Source organism: Schistocerca serialis, chromosome 1 (genome assembly GCF_023864345.2).
Source record: "Schistocerca serialis cubense isolate TAMUIC-IGC-003099 chromosome 1, iqSchSeri2.2, whole genome shotgun sequence".
NCBI classification, from domain to species: domain Eukaryota; kingdom Metazoa; phylum Arthropoda; class Insecta; order Orthoptera; family Acrididae; genus Schistocerca; species Schistocerca serialis.
Genome location: NC_064638.1, coordinates 650,851,108 through 650,874,761, shown reverse-complemented (window position 1 = coordinate 650,874,761; position 23,654 = coordinate 650,851,108). Strand labels below are relative to the sequence as shown.

Below are 23,654 nucleotides of genomic sequence, written 5' to 3'. Positions count from 1 at the left end.
TTTGCAGTGAAATTGTGTGCTTATGGAATATCATCTCAGTTATGTGACTGGATTTGTGATTTCCTGTCGGAGAGGTCACAGTTTGTAGTAATTGACGGAAAGTCATCGAGTAAAATAGAAATGATTTCTGGCATTCCCCAAGGCAGTGTTACAGGCCCTTTGCTGTTCCTTATCTATATAAACAATTTGGGAGACAATCTGAGCAGCTGTCTTAGGTTGTTTACAGATGATGCTGTCGTTTATCGACTAATAAAGTCATCAGAAGATCAATACAAATTGCAAAATGATTTAGAAAAAAACATCTGAATGGTGCTAAAATTGGCAGTTGACCCTAAATGATGAAAAGTGTGAGGCCATGTGCATGAATGCTGAAAGGAATTCGTTAAACTTTGGTTACACGATAAATCAGTCTAATTTAAAAGCCATAAATTCAACTAAATGCCTAGGTATTATAATTACGAACAACTTAAATTGGAAGGAACACATAGAAAATGTAGGCAATCCAAAGACTGTGTTTTATTGGCAGGACACTTAGAAAATGTAACAGAACTACTAAGGAGACTGGCTACCCTAAGCTTGTCCATCCTCTTTTAGAATATTGCTGCACAGTGTGGGTTCCTTACCAGATAGGACTGACAGAGTACATTGAAAAGTTCAAAGAAAGGCAGCACATTTTGTATTATCGTGATATACGGGAGAGAGTGTTACTGAAATGATACAGGATTTGGGCTGGACATTATTAAAAGAAAATCGTTTTTCGTTGCGACGGAATCTTCTCACAAAATTCCGATCTCCAACTTTCTCCTCCGAATTCGAAAATATTTTGTTGACACCGACCTACATATGGAGAAAGATCACCACGATAAAATAAGGGAAATCAGAGTTCGTACGAAAAGATATAGGTGTTCGTTCTTTCCGTGCACTGTACGAGATTGTAATAATAGAGAATTGTGAAGGTGGTTAGAACCCTCTGTCAGTCACTTAAATGTGATTTGCAGATTATCCATGTAGATGTAAATGTACAGAGTCTACATAAAGTCTGGGAACACTTTCAATTATTTATTGCACAAGAACTAAACATTGTACAGATGTCATACATATTGCATTTTGAAGAGAAACTCTGAAAGTTTTTTTTTTACAAACTTCGTTTTGTGAACCATGAGTGACCTGGCAGATGTCAATACGGTAATCGAATTCTTGCCATACCTGTCCCAGAATGGCATTGTTGACTGTGGCAGTCGCTTCCCGTATTCTCTCCTGGGGCTCTGCTACATCACTTGGTAGAGGCAGTACATGCACCAGATCTTTAATGTGTCCTCACAGAAAAAAGTCACACGGAGTGAGATCTGGTGGTTGGGGAGGCCATTTCATGAAACAGCTGTCCCCTTCTGTATCACGGTCATGTTTGTGACTAGCGCTGACTATTGGCAAATTACCAAACTATGCTGTGGTGGTATACGTGGAAAAAAAACTTTCAGGGTTTCTCTTCAAAATGACATATTTATGATATCTGTACAATGTTTGGTTCTTATCCAATAAATAATTGAAAGTGTTCCCGGACTTTATGTACACCCTGTATTATCGTTATAGTTTGGTTGTTTCATACATAATCCTTCCTGTTCTTATAAACATATGTGGTAGATTTTAACATACAGCCCTTTTGCTAACACTAAATAACACCCCACCCTGGATTTTTCATTGTTTGACTAAATATATTCATGTTTTTGTGTGAAGAAACATTGCCATCTCACCATTTAGTGTACTTTGTTTTGCTATTACGAGATATGTTCTTTTGCTTGTTTTGATGGTAGCAGGAGCATTTGCCTAACTTCTATGTGTGTCAGTTATTGCTTTACAATGGTACAGTGGGGGTGATCTAGGATGGGGATATTGCCTAGCTTGATATTTTGTGGTGTCTAGGGGGTTGTTCTTTATCTACTATATATGTTATCAGTTTAAGTAACATTTGATTGCTGACATTTGTTTGGTCATTTATTAAGTGTTTCTTCTCTATTATTGCATTTTGAATTTGGAAGTTCTCTTGTAGGGTTAAGAGATGTTTCTCTTTATTACTGAATATGACTATTTTCACATCTTTTTCTATTGTGGTAGGGTGGTGGTTTTCTTGTCAGAGGTGTTCTGCAAATGGCTGGTACCATATTTCCATCCTCTTTTATCTTATTTAAATCATGTTTCAAAAGTTCTGCTGGTATGCCCTAAGTATAGAGCATCACAATGTTACACTGGGGTTGATAAATGCCATATTTATATCATCTTCCTTCTTTAGACATTTCTGTATTGTGTCAGTGCTTTAGTATGCTATTTTTATTTCTTCTTCCTTGAGAAGATTGTAAGAGATGGAAAAGAGCCACCGTGGTACAACAACCGAGTTAGAAAACCGCTGCGGAAGCAAAGGGAACTTCACAGCAAACATAAACATAGCCAAAGCCTTGCAGACAAACAAAAATTAGGCGAAACGAAATGTAGTGTGAGGAGGGCTATGCGAGAGGCGTTCAATGAATTCGAAAGTAAAGTTCTATGTACTGACTTGGCAGAAAATCCTAAGAAATTTTGGTCTTATGTCAAAGCGGTAGGTGGATCAAAACAAAAGGTCCAGACACTCTGTGACCAAAGTGGTACTGAAACAGAGGATGACAGACTAAAGGCCGAAATACTAAATGTCTTTTTCCAAAGTTGTTTCACAGAGGAAGATTGCACTGTAATTCCTTCTCTAGATTGTCGCACAGATGACAAAATGGTAGATATCGAAATAGACGACAGAGGGATAGAGAAACAATTAAAATCACTCAAAAGAGGAAAGGCCTCTGGACCTGATGGGATACCAGTTCAATTTATACAGAGTACGCGAAGGGTCTTGCCCCCCTTCTTGCAGCGGTGTACCGTAGGTCTCTAGAAGAGCGTAGCGTTCCAAAGGATTGGAAAAGGGCACAGGTCATCCCCGTTTTCAAGAAGGGACATCGAGCAGATGTGCAGAACTATAGACCTATATCTCTAACGTCGATCAGTTGTAGAATTTTGGAACACGTATTGTGTTCGAGTATAATGACTTTTCTGGAGACTAGAAATCTACTCTGTAGGAATCAGCATGGGTTTCGAAAAAGACGGTCATGTGAAACCCAGCTCGCGCTATTCGTCCACGAGACTCAAAGGGCCATAGACACGGGTTCACACGTAGATGCCGTGTTTCTTGACTTCCGCAAGGCGTTCGATACAGTTCCCCACAGTCGTTTAATGAACAAAGTAAGAGCATATGGACTATCAGACCAATTGTGTGATTGGATTGAGGAGTTCCTAAATAACAGGACGCAGCATGTCATTCTCAATGGAGAGAAGTCTTCTGAAGTAAGAGTGATTTCAGGTGTGCCGCAGGGGAGTGTCATAGGACCGTTGCTATTCACAATATACATAAATGACCTTGTGGATGACATCGGAAGTTCACTGAGGCTTTTTGCAGATGATGCTGTGGTGTATCGAGAGGTTGTAACAATGGAAAATTGTACTGGTATGCAGGAGGATCTGCAGCGAATTGACGCATGGTGCAGGAAGTGGCAATTGAATCTCAATGTAGACAAGTGTAATGTGCTGCGAATACACAGAAAGATAGATCCTTTATCATTTAGCTACAAAATAGCAGGTCAGCAACTGAAAGCAGTTAATACCATAAATTATCTGGGAGTACGCATTAGGAGTGATTTAAAATGGAATGATCATATAATGTTCATCGTCGGTAAAGCAGACGCCAGACTGAGATTCATTGGAAGAATCCTAAGGAAATGCAATCCCAAAACAAAGGAAGTAGGTTACAGTACGCTTGTTCGCCCACTGCTTGAATACTGCTCAGCAGTGTGGGATCCGTACCAGAAAGGGTTGATAGAAGATATAGAGAAGATCCAACGGAGAGCAGCGCGCTTCGTTACAGGATCATTTAGTAATCGCGAAAGCGTTACGGAGATGATAGATAAACCAGTGGAAGACTCTGCAGGAGAGACGCTCAGTAGCTCGGTACGGGCTTTTGTCAAAGTTTCGAGAACATACCTTCACCGAAGAGTCAAGCAGTATATTGCTCCCTCCTACGTATATCTCGCGAAGAGACCATGAGGATAAAATCAGAGAGATTAGAGCCCACACAGAGGCATACCGACAATCCTTCTTTCCACGAACAATACGAGACTGGAATAGAAGGGAGAACCGATAGAGGTACTCAAGGTACCCTCCGCCACACACCGTCAGGTGGCTTGCTGAGTATGGATGTAGATGTAGATGTAGAATATTCACAATTCTGTGTTTCAGTTTATTTCTGTATGTGTACCAGCTTGTCTTCTGAGTATCTGTGTTGTGCCCTTGTTGTATAGTGTTGGGTTGTTGGGTGTTGTGAATCTGTGGATTTGAGTGGTGTCATTTTTTATTTCTACTTGATTTTTTTAATATTTATGTTTCTGTGGATTTTTTGTTCAGTTTTGTAGCTTGAGATTCGTGGTATCTTTTTTTGTATTCTGAATTGTAATATCCAGCTCATTATTGTAGTTGTTTTTGTCAAGTGGTACTGTGTTTAATATGTGGAGCATATATCTGAGAGCTGCTGCTTTTAGGGCCTGTGAGTGATTAGATGATTGATGTAGTGTGTTGTGGTGTTTTTCCTGTAAATGCTGAATGAATATCAGTTATTTTTCTTTGTAATGGATATATCTAGGAAGTGTATTTGACCTGCTTGCTCTTTCTGAACAAGAAAATCCAGAAGAACTATAAGAATAAAAATAAAATAAAAAAAAAACCAAAATACCACAGATATCTAGAGACACAGAAACTGGTTGTCCGACTCCAAATGTGGAAGAAAAAATTTGGAAGATGCACCAAGGATCGGAAGGCATGTCACCATCGCCACTGATGAAGCAGTGACTGCAATTCATGATAAGATTTTGCAGGATTGTTGAATAATGTTGCAGCACATTGAAATTACATTTGGAATCTCCCATGGGCATATTCATGACATTATTGTGGGTATTTTGGGAATGTGGAAAGTTTCATATCAATAAAGCTTTATTGCTTGGTACTTATTTTATACGTGACATGCCAGTTTGAACTTTTTACTTTTGATGAAGGCACTCTTTATAGTTGCTGAAACCTAGGTCAAAAAACTTCATTTTTGCGACTGAGGGCTGTTGTTGCTTTAATTTTACTTTGTAAACAGTCGCTGATAACACAGCCATGTTCAAAACTTAAAGTTTCACTTAAGTTAATCCCAAAAGACTTGAATACAGATCAGATTTGGGAGCATGTGCGGTGTTGTGAAGAAATAGTCCGCCAATTTAAAGCAGATGAAGGTACCTTTCTTGCAAGGTGTGTGACACTGTATGAAATGTAGATTCACCACTTTGAACCTGTAACAAAACAACAGTCGCAGCAATGGAAACATTTTCATATCCTAACCCAAAACAATTCTGGGTGCAAAAATCAGCTGGCAAGGTGATGGCATCAGTCTTCTGGGATGCAGAAGCCCCTTCTGGCGGATTACTTGCAAAAGGGGATAACTATCAATGCATCATACTATTGCACCCTCCTGTGCCATTTGAGAGAAGAGATGAAGAGGAAAAGGTGAGGAAAATTGGCGCGCAGAGTTCTTTTGCGTCAGGACAACACACCGGCGCACAAAGCCCTCACAACACTGGAAACTCTTGTGTGACTGTGGGTTCGAATTGTCATCTGCCATGTTCTTCAGAATTGGTTCCATCAGAGTGTTTTCTTTTCCGACAGTTTTCTTTTCCCAAACTTAAAAAGAGACCTCAAAGGATGATGATTTGACAATGATGATGCAGTGATTGATTGCTGTGAATGCTTGGTTGGACTCAAAATCAAAGACCTTTTATTTGAATGGTTTGCAGAAGTTATTTGAGTGTGCCCGCAAGTGTCTTAGTGTACACAGGTATTATATTACTCGGAATATAAAAAGAAAATCTGGTATTTACCAACTCCAGTGTAACAGTTGTGATGCTCTATACTTAGCACAGACCACCAAACTTTTGAAACAAGATTTAAATAATATAAAAGAGTATGGAAATATGGTACTAGCCATTCAACATTTGCAGAACACCCTATCACAATAGAAAAAGTCATGAAAACAGTAATATTCAGTAATGAGAAACATCTCGTAACCCTACAAGAGAATTCCCAAATCCAAAAGGCAACAATAGAGAAGAAACATATAATAAATGACCAAACAAAAATTTAAAATAATAAAACATACAGTAGATAAAGAACAAAACCCATGGCACCACAAAATGTCATAAATTAGGCAATACCGAGCCGTAGAGCACCCCCACTGTACCATTGTAAAGCAATAATTTACATGTATAATAAAAGTTCGGACATTATATATATATAATAGAGGGAAACATTCCACGTGGGAAAAATATATCTAAAAACAAAGATGATAAGACTTACCAAACAAAAGTGCTGGCAGGTCGATAGACACACAAACATACACACAAAATTCTAGCTTTCGCAACCAACGGTTGCTTCATCAGGAAAGAGGGAAGGAGAGGGAAAGACGAAAGGATGTGGGTTTTAAGGGAGAGGGTAAGGAGTCATCCCAATCCCGGGAGTGGAAATACTTACCTTAGGGGGTAAAAAGGACGGGTATACACACACACACACACACACACACACACACACACAGACACAAGCAGACATTTGTAAAGGCAAAGAGTTTGGGCAGAGATGTCAGTCGAGGCGGAAGTAAAGAGGCAAAGATGTTGTTGAAAGACAGGTGAGGTATGAGCGGCGGCAACTTGAAATTAGCGGAGGTTGAGGCCTGGCGGATAACGAGAAGAGAGGATATACTGAAGGGCAAGTTCCCATCTCCGGAGTTCTGACAGGTTGGTGTTAGTGGGAAGTATCCAGATAACCCGGACGGTGTAACACTGTGCCAAGATGTGCTGGCCGTGCACCAAGGCATGTTTAGCCACAGGGTGATCCTCATTACCAACATACACTGTCTGCCTGTGTCCATTCATGCGAATGGACAGTTTGTTGCTGGTCATTCCCATATAGAAAGCTTCACAGTGTAGGCAGGTTAGTTGGTAAATCACGTGGGTGCTTTCACACGTGGCTCTGCCTTTGATCGTGTACACCTTCCGGGTTACAGGACTGGAGTAGGTGGTGGTGGGAGGGTGCATGGGACAGGTTTTACACCGGGGGCAGTTACAAGGGTAGGAGCCAGAGGGTAGGGAAGGTGGTTTGGGGATTTCATAGGGATGAACTAAGAGGTTACGAAGGTTAGGTGGACGACGGAAAGACACTCTTGGTGGAGTGGGGAGGATTTCATGAAGGCTGGATCTAATTTCAGGGCAGGATTTGAGGAAGTCGTATCCCTGCTGGAGAGCCCCGGTCAGAGTCTGATCCAGCTTCGGAAATTATCCTGTTACAAGTGGGGCACTTTTGTGGTTCTTCTGTGGGAGGTTCTGGGTTTGAAGGGATGAGGAAGTGGCTCTGGTTATTTGCTTCTGTACCAGGTCGGGAGGGTAGTTGAGGGATGCGAAAGCTGTTTTCAGGTTGTTGGTGTAATGGTTCAGGGATTCCGGACTGGAGCAGATTCGTTTGCCAGGAAGACCTAGGCTGTAGGGAAGGGACTGTTTGATGTGGAATGGGTGGCAGCTGTCATAATTGAGGTACTGTTGCTTGTTGGTGCGTTTGATGTGGACGGACGTGTGAAGCTGGCCATTGGACAGATGGAGGTCAATGTCAAGGAAAGTGGCATGGGATTTGGAGTAGGACCAGGTGAATCTGATGGAACCAAAGGAGTTGAGGTTGGAGAGGAAATTCTGGAGTTCTTCTTCACTGTGAGTCCAGATCATGAAGATGTCATCAATAAATCTGTACCAAACTTTGGGTTGGCAGGCCTGGGTAACCAAGAAGGCTTCCTCTAAGCGACCCATGAATAGGTTGGCGTACGAGGGGGGCCATCCTGGTACCCATGGCTGTTCCCTTTAATTGTTGTTATGTCCGGCCTTCAAAAGTGAAGAAGTTGTGGGTCAGGATGAAGCTGGCTAAGGTGATGAGGAAAGAGGTTTTAGGTAGGGTGGCAGGTGATCGGCGTGAAAGGAAGTGCTCCATCGCAGCGAGGCCCTGGACGTGCGGAATATTTGTGTATAAAGAAGTGGCATCAATGGTTACAAGGATGGTTTCCGGGGGTAACAGACTGGGTAAGGATTCCAGGCGTTCGAGAAAGTGGTTGGTGTCCTTGATGAAGGATGGGAGACTGCGTGTAATGGGTTGAAGGTGTTGATCTACGTAGGCAGAAATACGTTCTGTGGGGGCTACAATGGGACGGCCGGGATGATTGGGTTTGTGAATTTTAGGAAGAAGGTAGAAGGTAGGGGTGCAGGGTGTTGGTGGGGTCAGGAGGTTGATGGAGTCAGGTGAAAGGTTTTGTAGGGGGCCTAAGGTTCTGAGGATTCCTTGTAGCTCCGCCTGGACATCAGGAATGGGATTACCTTGACATTTTCAATGTCTGCTTGTGTCTGTGTATGTGCGGCTGGATATGGGTGTGTGTGCGAGTGTATACCTGTCCTTTTTCCCCATAAGGTAACTCTTTCCATTCCCGGGATTGAAATGACTCCTTACCCTCTCCCTTAAAACCCACATCCTTTCGTCTTTCCCTCTCCTTCCCTCCTTCCAGGCCAGTGCTTTCGTTTGGTAAGTTACATCATCTTTGTTTATATATGTTAAATGGCAAGCTGGCATTGTTTCACATATATTTAGAAGAAGAGGAAGAATGATGTATGAAGCAAACAAGTTAGTAACGTTAATAATTAGTACTGCTTATAGTAGAAAGTTAAAGCTCGAGAACTGTTCTGATCCTAGAAAACAAAATTATGAGGAAAAACCATATTGTTACAGTGACCACTGAAGTTGTTTTAAAATAAAGCAAAACATGTTTGGCCATAATAAGACTTTTATTACAGTCACAAAAGATGGTATGTAACATATGTAACTTATATACATCGAATTGTGGTAGACCATGGAATACACACTGATGAGCCAAAACTTTACAACAAACTTACCAATACCGTATTCAGTGACCTTTGGAATTCAGTGGAGCTGCATATCTGTATGGCATGGATTTGACATTCCTTGGTAGTTTCAAGAGATATGTAGCCCCATATGTCTAACCATAGGTCACTCAGTCCCGTAAATTATGGGCGAACTGTTTGTGCATACAAATGTGTTCCATCTGTTATGGTGTCTTCAATTACCCATAGAAGTTCATATGCATGGCCTCCATAGCTAAGTACTGTCTATAATGGCATGTGTCCATGGCCTGCTATATGTCTCGAGTACTTTTGGTCTGGATGGTGGTGTATCTGGACGAACATGACTCTCAACCTGGTGTAACTAGGAATTTTAATCATCTAATCAGACAACACATTTCCATTGGTGCACTGTACAATCTCGACAATCCTGTCAGCAATGCAGTTTTAATCAATGATGTTCTCAGATCAGCATGGGAACACGCAGGGGTCATCAGCAATGTGAGCTCTGAAACACTTGTGCCTGCACCAGCATTGTATTTTAGTGTTCAGATCTGCCACAGATCACTGCCTTCCCTGCTTTACAGAGCAGGCAAGCTTTTGACCTCAATGTTCTGTGGTGAGGCATGAATGTCCCAGTCACAGTCCCCTACCTGTGGTTTCACGATACTTCAGTCACTTTCTATGGATGCTCATGACAGTAGTGCCTGAACAGTAGACCAGCTTCACCATTTTCAAGACATTCATTCTGAGATGCCAAGCCATAACGATCTTCCTTTTGTCAGAGTAGCTTACATCACTAAAATTATTTGCAACCTATATTGTCACTAGAGTGATTTCTTGTTCATCTCTGCATTGCTTATATACTTTTCCTACTGCATATGTGCCTGTAGTGCCATCAGGTTGCATTCAATCTCACAGTGGCCACTAGTTATATTTTGACTCGTCAGTGTATATGACACTAAGTTAAATGGTCAAGTGTAGCATTCAGACACATCATTTCAAGTAAAGCACTACATTGTGTTTCTAAATACCCCAAACAAATCAGTAAAATAGGGACGCAATGTTTATACGGCAAATAAAATTGAATGATTATAACAGTGTGAAATTTACATGGGGAAAATTAAACAGTGGGCAGAAAATAGCACTGATGAGCTATAGTTAGGCATTTTTTAAAATAATAATTACCCACTGGTAGGTGTCAAGTTTCAAACTATTGGTGCTGGATTCGTTGCCTAGTAGGTCCTAGGATTTATTCAGACAGCTAATTTGACTCTTACCTCAAGCATTGTTTTGAGTGTATGAAATTAAAGTTACACCACTGTTAAGATTCCATATTAAGCTACAGGACCTTGTATTAGTGGTTGGTGGAACATGTTGGTGGAAAGGAAATTGTGTACCTCTGATAGGATCTTACTTAGCAAAGGGCGCAGCTGAGATGTTGAAATCAGCTTTCAGATTGACTATTTTACTTTCAACCCTCATGAAAGAAGTGGAACAACATTGTTGTGGAGCAATAAGAAAAGATAGCTTTTATTTTCCAATAGATTTTGATGAAAGGAGAATGGAAATGGAGAGACTGATGAGTTATTGCAGCATTGCACAACTCTTAAAATTGTCCAGTCACTTGCTGCCTTTTCTTCTAATGTTTTAATTTAATAAACTCAACATATCCTCTAAAATATGAGGGTGGTTTGAAAAGTTCTCGGAACAGAATAGGAAAAAAAAAAAAAAAAAAAAAAAAAAACTTGCATCACTGAAACTTTTTTATTTTTCAGTGTAGTCTTCTTGTAGATTAATGCACTTGGTCCAGTGGTTTTCCAGTGCCTTGATCGCATCTTGAAAATGAGTTTCCTCCAGGCTTGCGAAATAGTTGTCATTTGAAGTGAATCTTCGTCCACCAAGAAAAATTTTCAGTTTTGGGAAGAGGTAGAAGTCTGACGGAGCCATATCAGATGAATAAGTTGGGTGTGGTGACATTTCATACCTTTGTTTGCGTAATTTGGCCATGGCGACAGCACGTGTATGGACATATTGTCTTGATGGAAGGTAACTTTCTTCCTTGCTAAACCTGGCCTTTTTTTGCATATTTTTTGTTGCAGTTTGTCCAGAAGGTTGGAATAGTATTCTCCGATAATTGTTTGCCCAGTGGGGAGATAATCTACAAACAGAATCCCCTTCTCATCCCAGAACAGTGATGCCATGACCTTTCCCGCTGAAGAAATTGTCGTTGCTTTTAGTGGTGGCAGAGAATCAGCATATTTCCACTGCTTTGACTGTTGTTTTGTCTCTGGGGTACACTAGTTCACCGAAGTTCCATCTGTGGTCAAAAACCGGTGCAAAAAAATCTTGTTTGTTTCCCCTAAAATGGGTCAAACATTGTTCCGATATGTCCATTCTCATGCGTTTTTGATCCAGTGTCAAGAGTCGCGGCACCCATATCGCAGATAATTTTTTCATTTTTAATTCTTCAGTTAAAATCTGATATTCCCTTTCAAATGATATCTGGCAAGCGTGAGCAATGTCATGCACTTTCAGTTGGCGATCCTCCATGACCATTTTGTGAATTTTTGCAATGATTCCTGGAGTAGTGACACATCTTGGCTGACCACTGCGCAGATCATCATCTAAGCTCTCCTAGCCAAATTTAACTTCATTTGTCCACTTGGCAACAGTTGAGTATGAAAGAGTAGAGTCCCCAAGTATATTCTGGAAATCAGCATGAATGTCCTTTGCTTTCATACCTTTCTTTACGAAGTACTTAATCACTGCTCGAATCTCGTTTCTTTTTTTTTTTTTGCCCCCCTCTCTTCACAAATCACTATGTGGGAACAACAGCAGAGCCCTGTCACTGCCATAGCTCTCTTCCAAGAGCACTGGTGTAGCATGTGTTTACAGGCAACAGTCCAATGAATATCACGTGATCAACTTGTGCTAGTGCTGACCTCTCGTGGTGATTCCGAGAACTTTTCAAACCACCCTCCTATGTTAAAATCAATCATCTTTGACCACTCAGTATCCCAGTCGTTCATAGTGGACCAATAAAAACTTTCAGCTTCAGATCAAACTTTCCTACTGCTGTTCAGCAATGGACAGAATGCTGCAGTGTAGTTTCATCGGGGATGATCCTGAGTCTGATCCTGTAGTTAGCAGCAAGCAGAGTGCTTGCACTTACTTGTCCATGTATACAATAGTACACCACCTAACCCGATCCTGTAGTTAGCAGCAGGTAGAATGCTTGCACTTACTTGTCCATGTATACAGTAGTACACCACATAACCCCTTTGAGAAAACAAGTTTCAAATGTCATCATTGCATCGAAAAACTCTGCAGAGATGATTTCATTCTTCCTTTCTCCACTCTCATAATGGCAGTTTCTTTCCATGCTGCTAGGATATGCTTTACTGTCCGCCCACAACATTACCAACATGTATTTTATCACAATCATAAACATGTGGTTCATACACAGATAAAGGAAGTGTTTTCTCATCAGCTTAACGTCTTTTCATATTTTTGTCAATTATGCATTTGGTGGTGTTTGGAGATGATTTGTAAGTGTTGGTTACAGACAATGTTCTAGGTATTGCAATATCAGATAGATTCCTTACTTTCTCAGTGTAATAGAGTGTGAGTGAAAATGAATAGTGTAAGTTACAAGTTAGAGAGCTTTCCCAGATTTCTTATGAGAGTAACACTTACAGTAAAAACTCTTGGAACACAAGTACTGGATTTAAATATTGTGCAAAATTTTAATACTGGAAATCAACAGTTTGAGACAACATTTATAATGAATATTTATAAAAATAGAGATTATGTGACTGTGCCATTAAAAATGTGCTATTCTGCGTTCTGTGCCTGCTTGGTGGGGAACTCGCATGGAGGCCAGGGTACGAGTTAAAACATTCCTGCATTCTTACTAGCTGATGGCAGACTTTTGCATGTCCAACATATTGGAATTAACTGAAGTCACACATTTTGCTTTCTTATATTTTGGTGTCAGATTTTTAGAGTTTCTATGTGTGATAATCTGCACAAGGTCACAGAAAGGTGTATTTTGAAGTATAATTTATTGGGATGATGTATCGTGAAGTGAGGTTTCGGGTTAAACAGTTGTTTCCCTCTAAGTTTCTCTTAAGAAAATGTAATGCAGAAAACTTTGGCGCAACTCTCAGTTTCAAATATCACCAGCTACCACTGCCAGGAAGGCACCCAAATAGGCATTGCACCAAACTGTAGCTGGAGAGTGTTGAGGAGAGAGAAGGGAAGTAGGAGGGTTAGGCACATAAAGCTAATTTTCACCAGACGTAAGGCAATTATTGGTTCAGTGGGAACAGGGTGCTTGTGTAATTGTACATAATACTGGGAAGAAGACCATGTTGCATTCCTTAGCCTTTGCATACATCAACAACACATCAAACCTTTCTATGACACTGTGCATTGAAACAAATATAGTGTCACTCCAAGTATTATGAGGAGGTGCTGAAAAGTAACACATCCAGATTTTCTTATGTGAGAACTTTTAAAGGTTTTTAAATAAAATGAACGTTAACTTTCTACATCCTTATTCTTTATGTCTGCATATTTGCTTGTATTTCTCTACGTAGTAAGCCTCGTGATGAACATGTTTGTACCAATGAGAAACCAGTTTGTTGATGTCCTCACTGTATTATGTTTGACTTTGTTATTGGAGCCGCAACCTCACCTCTGCTTGCACAACTGTATGACTATCAAAGTGAAGTCCTAAAGATGTTCTTTAAGTTTTGGAAACAGATGAAAATTGGATGGAGCCAGATAGGGACTGTACGGAGGATGATCAATAACAGTGAACACAATGTGTCAGAGTGCTTTGCAGATGTCTAAGCTCTCATAAGTGGTCTGGTATTGTCATGCTGAAGAAGAGCGTACTCCATGTGTGGATGAATTCTTCGAATTCAAAACTTGGCTACAACACACTGTTTCTCATGCACCAACATAGTTACATTACACACTGCACTAGAGGGCTGCAAATATGTAGATATGAAGAATGAAGATAAAGCTTTAAGAGTTTTCACATGAAAAATTCGGAGGAATCGTTTTCCAGCACACCCTTGTATTATGATTACTTACAGCGCAAATAGACCAAAGTTATAATACTGATACTGTCCTTTAACTTCTATCCAAAAGTAATTATTGTTGCATATATCCACAGATTTACTGGTATATGTATCCACATTTTCTGCAGTCTTCTACCTGCCAAGTAGTTCTAATAGCAGATATTCACTCTGTGCAGACTTCCAATGCAGGGCATTAGGATGTTGTGGTATAGGATGATGGCATATAGGGTCGTGGCATTGACATTAACAGTAGATCCAGGCTGTAATGGGGTGGGGATGATTGAGAGGTGAGAAAGGAAGTGGATTTTGTCCACCTGTATCCCTGTCCTTGTGTCATTTACTTTACTTCATTTCTTTGGCTCTGCAATCTCCTTTGTGGTCTGTTCTATCCCTACACCTTATAGAGAACCACATGCAACTTTGCCTTGCCTGTGCCAGATTTGGCTCATCACTGCCACATTGCCACCTCATCCCATACTGTATCTCCTTCCTAGCCATCACTATCTTTTCACCTCCTGGCCTCTTTGTTTACCTCTCCCAATCCACTTGGCTGCTCTTTGGCCCAGTCAAACTGTAGCATCAAGACTATTTAATTTGCTGTTACAAGGTAGTTGTGTATGTGCTCTGAGGAAGCACATTGTCTGAAAGCTGAGTAAGGTTCAATAAATTATTTCCATTATTTGTATTCCACCCAGGACTTTCATTTATCATGTATACAATTGCAGTCAACAATTTTCTGGCAATTGAAATCATGATAACACTGTATAGGCCTGGCAACTGAAGATTGCCTCGGAGGCAGTTGTACAGTCACTATATTCCAAGCACACTGTTACCACTGGTACGAGCTGTCTCAGTGTACCACATGGAGGATATATCACCAAAAAATACAGTGCTTGTGGTGGTGTAAGTGATGAACCCACAACGCTACATGTAAAGAACGGATCTTTCATTACAGTGTTCCAATGACTACCATGATATATGAACCATAATTACCACAGATGTTGGATCTTGGGCTTGGGTTCCAACAATGGCAATCCATTTTTATACTGCCTGTTTTCAGGCAAATTGTACTACCGCTGTCATGTGCACATTACATTGAAGTATAAAAGCATTTTCAAACCTGTTGTCTACTTTTTTTAATTGCGAGCACAAGGAACATTAGCACCTGAGTTATCCTGCCACCAAAGGAAACTTACTGCAATAAAAATAAGAAGTGATTGGTAAAAAAGTGATGCTGTGAAAATTTGAACAATAGTAAAGTTGTCCACAACTTGAAGGTTGGTTTGAGCACAACAGTTATACTATTAGGCTTGGCACACACTGAACCACGACAAACTTTGACATTTTTCTTGTCTGTGATGGCCACTTTTTAAACTTTTACCAAGAACAATTAGAGGAAAACATTTGACACAGGTTATTTTATTGTTTCTCAAAATATTCACATTTAAAATTTGTACACTCTCATATGGATTTTTAACTAATTCTGGAAATATTTTCCCACTCTGATGTTACCTCAAAAATATTATTTTGGAAGGGTTTGATAACTCTTCTCACAATGATGGAAATTGCTGTCTGTGTATTCCTTATTTAACAAGAGGGAACAAAAAGACGTTGTTAGGTGATAATTCAGGTGAGTGCGTACAGTGAATATTAATTACAATCCAGCTTAAAATGATCAGTTTTGATAATGTCTTTATAGACATTGGTAGGACATGTTCTGAGGCATCAAGGGATCACCAATCTAGTATTGGAGGGCAGCGTGGAGGGTAAAAATCGTAGAGGGAGACCAAGAGATGAATACACTACGCAGATTCAGAAGGATGTAGGTTGCAGTAGGTACTGGGAGATGAAAAAGCTTGCACAGGATAGAGTAGCATGGAGAGCTGCATCAAACCAGTCTCAGGACTGAAGACCACAACAACAACAACTTTATAGAGTGATCCAGTTTGGCAGAAAGGTTAAAAGCAGATTCGTGGAACTGAATTGCACTCTGGAGAGACTGCAGGGTATAGTATTCGCAGATATATTAAACTCGCAATAAAAGTAGCGCCCGATATCTGACTATACAACTGCAAGTATCAGGCAGTTTTATCCGCCATCATGCTGTTTTCATTATGTACTGAGTTAATTAATTACCTCAACAGTTCGTTGACAAGTAATGGTTGCGTCGATGTCAATTACTACTTTGCTCACGCACAGGTGCGTGCCTGTGCTGCGCGCGTTTGTGTGTGTGTGTGTGTGTGTGTGTGTGTGTGAGAGAGAGAGAGAGAGAGAGAGAGAGAGAGAGAGAGAGAGAGAGAGCGAGCTAGCTAGCTTTCTCTGTCAAATAATGAACTGTTTGATGTTCTGCGTGACAGCTGGCATTGACACGATGAAGAAAGATGCCATTATTTTTTGTCGTGTTTTCCAATTTCGTTAATAACCTGGGGCAAACAAGTAGTTGTACACCATTCAGCATTAAGTGTTTTTATATCCTACAAAACAATGATTTTGACATGTCCATTGTAACCAAAGAAACAAGGGACTATTTTCTTCAGTAATGAACCACTTTTGTTGGTTTCGGTCAGTGTTAGAATACCCAGACAGTTGTTCCATAAAACTTCAGGAGAGTTGCAAGATGTCTGCACCTTGCTGCCATTATATTTCACTGCAGTCATTTGGCCATCTTCAAGTGAATGCTGGTGAAAATGCACTGAGCTCCTGTATTTAAGATGCCACCGCCACATGTGGTGTGTCCAGTTGGTGTCGCACATGCGCTTGTGCTGCACACCCTCCATGGTGAAAGCTCATCTCAGCAATATCAAATCAATTGTCCTCATTTGGTAAAATTGCAGAACGATGCCAGCTATGCAGAGCATGAAGCTTTTTTGTGACAGGACACATTGCAGAATTTAACTGCAAGCAACTGTCTTGATTAATAAGATATACAAACAGTGGTATTTCCCACTGATTCATTGATGATGGAGCTCCAAAAGTTTGATGTGTGGACCACAATTTTTGTTTCATTGTATTTCATCAAATAACCAGTGGAGATACAGTGTTTGGCGATAGCTGACTTATTGGCTTGGAGGAGGCGAATAAGCCGCTAATGCTTTACAATGGGCATCTGCCTTGTGCAGCTCTAAGTCATCCTTCACTTCACAGGGCCCAATAGTGCCAAGATTTTGGAAGGAGGATGAAAGATTACTTCAGCTTTGTCTTTTTAATATCCTGCGTATTTTCACTGAAACATTTCCAATATGTGGTAGGTAAGCAGTTGTTTTGGAGGCCCCAGTCTCTTCTTTGTTCTGTTGTTTATATGTCTGTAGTGCTCACTGTACCTGCTGATATGTGACTATCTACTGTTCAGGAACATAGTTTGCCGGTGTTCCAGTTATAGTTTATCGGTATCCAAGATGGTCTTTAGAATGCCCATCATTTCTGCCAGATGGTGGCAATTAGTAGCTTGTAAATACAGATCTATATGAGTGGGCTTTTGAAACATCGAATGCCCAAGTGCGCAGTTGCCCATACGTCATGCGAAGATGTATAAAAATGACAAGCAACCATCTTTCTCCATCTCCATAGCAAATTTTATGTTTCCATGCGTGGAGTTCAGACATTGAAGGAACTCTTAGAGACTGTCCAAACCATGAGACCAAACTATAAAAGTGTCATCAATGTGTTGCCAAAATAGTGTTGGTTCTAAAATAGCTGAGGTGACAGCTTGCTCCTCAACATCTTCCATAAAAAGATTGGCCACCAGGGAATATGAAGGACACCCCATGGCGATTTCATTAGACTGTTCAGGAAAACTCATTGTTAAATAAAAAGTATGTCAGGGAGGAGTATGCTCGAACAACATTTAATTCAGCCCCAAATCTATTGCTGATGAGATGTAGAGTGTCCACCAGAGGCACGTATGTAAAAAGTGAAATAACATCAAAACTGACCAAGTCATTTCTTTCCAGCTTAAGTCACTGAAGTCATCTGATAAAATAGCTGGAATTTCTTATATGATGTGGGCATCTGTGTACGATGGGTTTGAATAAAGACACCAAATACTTCCAAGTCATATTGCTCACTGTAGGATGCAACTGCACCTCTTCTTTTTGGACATTGGGCGGTCTATAAAGCCTAGATTGAACTGAACTGATTGGCCTCAGTCTCTTAATGTCCACCTTTGGTAGAGAACTTTTCTATAGAAGTTCTGCTGTTTTTCGCATCAGTCAGTCAGTAGAATCGTTATTGATCTTGCGATACATGGAGTCACACAATAAAAACATTGCTCTTATTAATATATTCTCCTGTGGCATGACCACAGTAGCATTACCTGTATCAGACCTGCAGATTACCATATCCACTTCTGCTCATAAGTTAAGGAGGGCTGCCCTTGCTGCAGGTGAGATATTGCTGTTCGGTGGTGCGGCTCTTGTCAACATATGGTATGACTCATAAAGAGTGTCCTCAGCTGCCTCTGTTGCAAGATGCCATACAGCCTCTTTGTTGGTACTGACAAAGTCCACTAGTGGTGGTGAAGCAAGTGTAGGAGCAAAATTAAGACCTCTTGCCAAAATGGATACAGTTGCGTCATCTCTAGATTTCTCCATCATGTTGATAATGGATTGTTGAGTAGGAACTTACTGTGACATCTGTGTCGACAGTCTGAGAATCTTTGCAGTCTGCCTCCTCATAGCATTGTTGTGAATCGAGTTTGCTTTGGTTCATGTCACACCATCTACCCACTCCCAAGACAATGAAGATGGTCTTGCTGCATTTAAAATTGAGATGGCAGTTTCCAGTTACATTTTGCACGGAATCCCATGACAGAAAAACTTCATGCTGTGCCTAGCCAAGGTCATTGTGTGATTATCTGTACAAAGACAATTGATTTGATATTGGTGAGGTAAGCTTTCACCACAGAGGGTGAGCTGCGCAGCACATTGTACAGACTTGGAGCAGAAGCATATGCACTCAAACAACACATGACCTATACCAACTTGATACAGCCACCATGTGCCAGTGAGGGTCTTAAATATATGAGCTCGGTGCATTTTCACCGAGCAAGGTGATGCAGTTGTTAGCACACTGGACCTACATTTGGGAGGACCTCAGTTCAAACCTGCATCCAGCTATCCAGATTCAGGTTTTCCACGATTTTCTTGAGATGCTTCAGGCATACACCAGAAGGGCACAGCAGATTTCCTTCCCCATCCTTGCCTCAATCCAAGCTGGTACTCTGTCTCTAAAGACCTCGATGTCAACAGGACGTTAAACTCAATCTTCCTTCCTTCAGTTAATTTTCATCAGTATTCGCCTGAAGATGACCTAAAGACTCTGTGCTGAAATATCGCGACAGCAAGTTGCAGACATCAGGTAGTTCTCCCGTATGCTGAAAAAGTTTAAATTTCACCCAGACTTCAGTTGCCAGGGACTACAGTCTTATTCATAACAGTCTTTTTGTTGTGCCTATCTGCAACTCAGTGTCTGCACTATATGGTTGGACCAAGCAATTTGAGGCATTGACATTGAGTTAGATATTTATAAAAATCATAAAAAAATCATCTGATCAAAAACTTAATTTGAAATTTTTTTTTTACAATGCTATTTCTTTATATTGTCACAGTAAACAAACTACTTGGCCAAATGATAGATTTAAAAAATAAATGGTTAATGTTGCACCTCAGTATGATCACTTGTAAAAATTTAAAGGCAGCATTTGGACACTTCTTTAAAGTGTGAATGAATTGATGTGACTGTACAGATCTTAAAAGTTTAACAATAAAATGCTATTAAATGACTTAAGGTAAAGAAAACATCAGCATATTTAAAACAACAGTTTTACAATCAAACCTGCAATTCCCATTGTGTTGTATAAAAATTGGCCAAGTGTGAGTAGGACTCGCACACTGAGTGTTCCATACAAACTTAATATGTATATGTATAGTTCATCCATCCTGGGACTCAAGAATATCAATGATCTTTGTCTGTTATCAGTATCGATACTGGCAAGATATTGGTCCTGGGAATTCCAAGAGCATATCAAAACCTCTACAGCAGTTCCTTAGGCTAACCTGGATATACAGACAGAAGCGAGTAGAGTAATTGGGTTTATATTTGTAGAAAAAGAGGACTTAAATAAAACATTTTTATTTACTTACTGCAACAGGACTACAACTTTCATTTTGTGTTTACATACAGTAATGTTCGTCTGTTATTCTTTTGACGGATGATGAATGTAGTGTGTGTTCACATGGCAAAAGATTTTTTTATGTGATGTAATTTAAAAAGCTTCAGATCTCTCTCTCTCTCTCTCTCTCTCTCTCTCTCTCTCTCTCTCTCTCTCTCTCTCTCTTCTTCTTCTTTTTTTTTTACTTGTGCTGTGTAATCTTGCTTCATGCTGAATTTCAGGATTCTATGTAAACAGGAAGTACCTTATAGGTGTTTAAAGAGTGAGTTTGTTTAAAATGTGTGACGTAAATGACCAAACCTTTCCCATTGATGTAGAAGCTTAAGTTTTTTACACTGCCAAGGAATGATAGACTTCATTATGTAACATAAATATGAACTTGATACGCCAACATATTCGAGAGAAAAAGGGATCATAAAAGACATACAGAGAGACACAGGATGAAAAAGAAAACAAATTGTGTGATATAATTAAAAATTAACGATTTTCGGACTTTTTCCTTTACTTGTGCTGTGAAGCCTTGCTTGCTGCGAAATTTCATAATTCTCAGTCAATTGGAAACACGCTATAGGTTATGATCAGTGAGTTTTCAAGTATCAAAATATTTGACGTAAATGGCCTTATTTTTCAATTGAAGTGACTTAAAAGCTTAAAATTTTTACATCCCCAAAGGACCCATAGACCTTAATATGTGACAGATTTGAACTTGATATATGGGGCTGTTCCTGAGAAAAAGGGTTCTTAATGGTGAGCAGACAGACAGATGGACAACTGAGGCACGGAATCCTTAAAAAGAGCGAGAGAGAGGGATAGATGTTTGCTGTGTTGTTATCTGTCGTTCAGATACACTTTGATACAATCTCAATGTGTTTGAAACCTATATCTACCCAATTGTCATCTAACACTAGTCTTCTCACCACCAATACATTTTTGCCAGTATCCTTTATGCATATGACCTGTCCGCTGGAGTACTAATACAGTTATGATTCCACATGTTTAATGGTGTCTTGTCTTAAGCAACAGGTACATTTGGGATGTATTGTGTTATAAAAGATTATAGTTCCTCACCACCTCTTTGAGCTAAACTAATTAAAAATTACAAAAGTGGGTATTATGTCTTTAGTTACTTCTTTACTCTTGCTTTTATATGGCTGTTGAGATTCTTCTTGAAATGGGTGCTATACCTGTCCTTCACTCAGCAAATAATTCATTACTTCCTCAGCAATATTTTACAATTTAAAACTCTCTTAAAGGATTAATATCTTTGAAATCCGGTTTCATTCAAATTGGAATCATAAAAATGCTAATTTTATTCTAGTTCAAAGTATCTGACAAACATGTGGAGCTGACAACATTGAATTGCTACGACTTTAAAATGAGCACCACTTAATTATAATTGTGGCTTGGATACAAGTGCACAAAGAAAATGACAAAGACAGACAGAAAATGAGCCAAAATGTTGTAGCAGATCACCCTTATATGCTTGCTGTAGATAAATTGCTTCAGCACTCAGGCTACTTCTAGATGATTAGAAAATGAAGGGAAAATTTGCTATGACACTAACATTCCGAACTAGAAAATAATGGTAATGATAGTGTTACTTTGTAAAAGAGTAATCTTTCTGCATGATGAGACTTTTAATTTCCCTCGTGTGTGTGTGTGTGTGTGTGTGTGTGTGTGTGTGTGTGTGTGTGTGTGTGGTGTTCTCAGCATAAGTTAGTTTAAGTAGTGTGTAAGTCTAGGGACTGATGACCTCAGCAGTTTGGTCCCTTAGGAATTCATATACATTTGACTTTTAATTTGAAAAGTTGATTAATGTTGTTGCTTGGCATAGAAGATAGCCACTACCAGTCTATGCAAAACATAATTTATATGCCATGTGCTGTATTTTAATTCTTACTGAGAGCAGAATTTAAACTGAATCCATTTTGCACACTGGTAGCTGCAGAAAGCTGTTAATTTTGTAACCATTTAGAAAGCAGTCATGTTGCAGCTTTTCTGTGCAATAGGTCTAATACTTAGGGTTTTTTCACAGACCTGACATGTTGTTTTGAAACATTTATCTTGAACTTTAATTGCTATGAATGGGAATTTATTAAAAAGGTGTTAGAAATTATCATTAATGTAAGCGTTGGTATCATTTTCTTTCGACTGTTCACATCAACTGCCATTGACATACATTCCTCAATCATATATGCTTTCCTCTTTATTTTCCCAGGTGCGCGAAAAGAAACGAATAAAAGAGGCTGGTGGTTTTGTCACTTTTAATGGAGTGTGGCGTGTGGCTGGTATATTAGCTACATCCCGAGCTCTTGGTGATTACCCTTTGAAAGATAAAAAGCTGGTAATTGCTGATCCAGACATTCTGACATTTGATTTATCAGACCATAAACCACAATTTTTAATATTAGCTTCAGATGGATTATGGGACACTTTCACAAATGAGGAGGCAGTTGCCTTCATTAAGGAGAGACTAAATGAACCCCATTATGGTGCAAAGAGCATTACTTTGCAATCATATTACAGAGGTTCCTTGGATAATATAACAGTTGTTGTAATCAATTTTAAGGAACAAAAATGGAGCTATGCAAGTGCCAAGAAAACAGATTAAAATTTTTTGTGTGTGCTTTCATTTGCACAATTGAGATAAAGTACAGTTATTATATTTGTCATTGTTTCACAAAAATCTATTCATAACACAGTTTTAGAAAAGAGTTTATGATTGTTGGTGTTGTATGGAATCTGTTTGAATCTCTTTCAGGGAAGGGGACTGAACAAAGTTTCACTAGAAAAATTATTTTTGTGACTTGCTGTATTTGAGATATGTGGTTATTGATTGAAATTGCCTTTTGTACTATGTAACTGTTATTAAGTCTGTTTTTGATGGTGACTTGTATTTTGTGATCGATTTTCTTGAATGTTAATTCACTTGTGATCTAGTCAGATATGTGTTGTTACACAAAATTTATGTACACATGAGTGGTATATATTTATATGTACAATAAAATGTGCCAAAAGCTCTGTAATCCCTTTATTTTATTGCTTCATGTACCATTTGCATGTTGCCTTAGAAGTTAGAGAAATGTGTTAAAATGTGTCAAGAGAATAGCAGATTTGCAGAATAATATCTGTGTTACTAAGGAATCATCTTGATTAACAGTGCACTTATTTCATAATAAAATTTGCTACAAGGAATATCCCTGCTTTATGTACTGAGTTCATGAAAGTGTGAAGTATCCTATGGGTAAAGTGTCATCGACCACAGCAAAGAATTTACATACACCCCATCCCACAAAGTCCTAATTATCTGCACATACCAGTGTGATAGTCACACTTAATTGTATA

The 23,654-nt window shown here is 39.5% G+C and overlaps 1 protein-coding gene across 1 annotated transcript in view; it reads left to right on the top strand.

The window, feature by feature from the left end:
- LOC126479091 (protein phosphatase 1L) overlaps nt 1–23,335 on the top strand; it is an 87,968-nt gene extending 64,633 nt beyond the window's left edge. Inside the window, exon 4 of the mRNA XM_050103754.1 lies at nt 22,528–23,335. Coding sequence (XP_049959711.1) covers nt 22,528–22,920 — 393 coding nt within the window. The 3' untranslated portion in view covers nt 22,921–23,335. The remainder of the gene's footprint in view (nt 1–22,527) is intronic.
- The last annotated feature ends 319 nt before the right edge of the window (nt 23,336–23,654 follow it).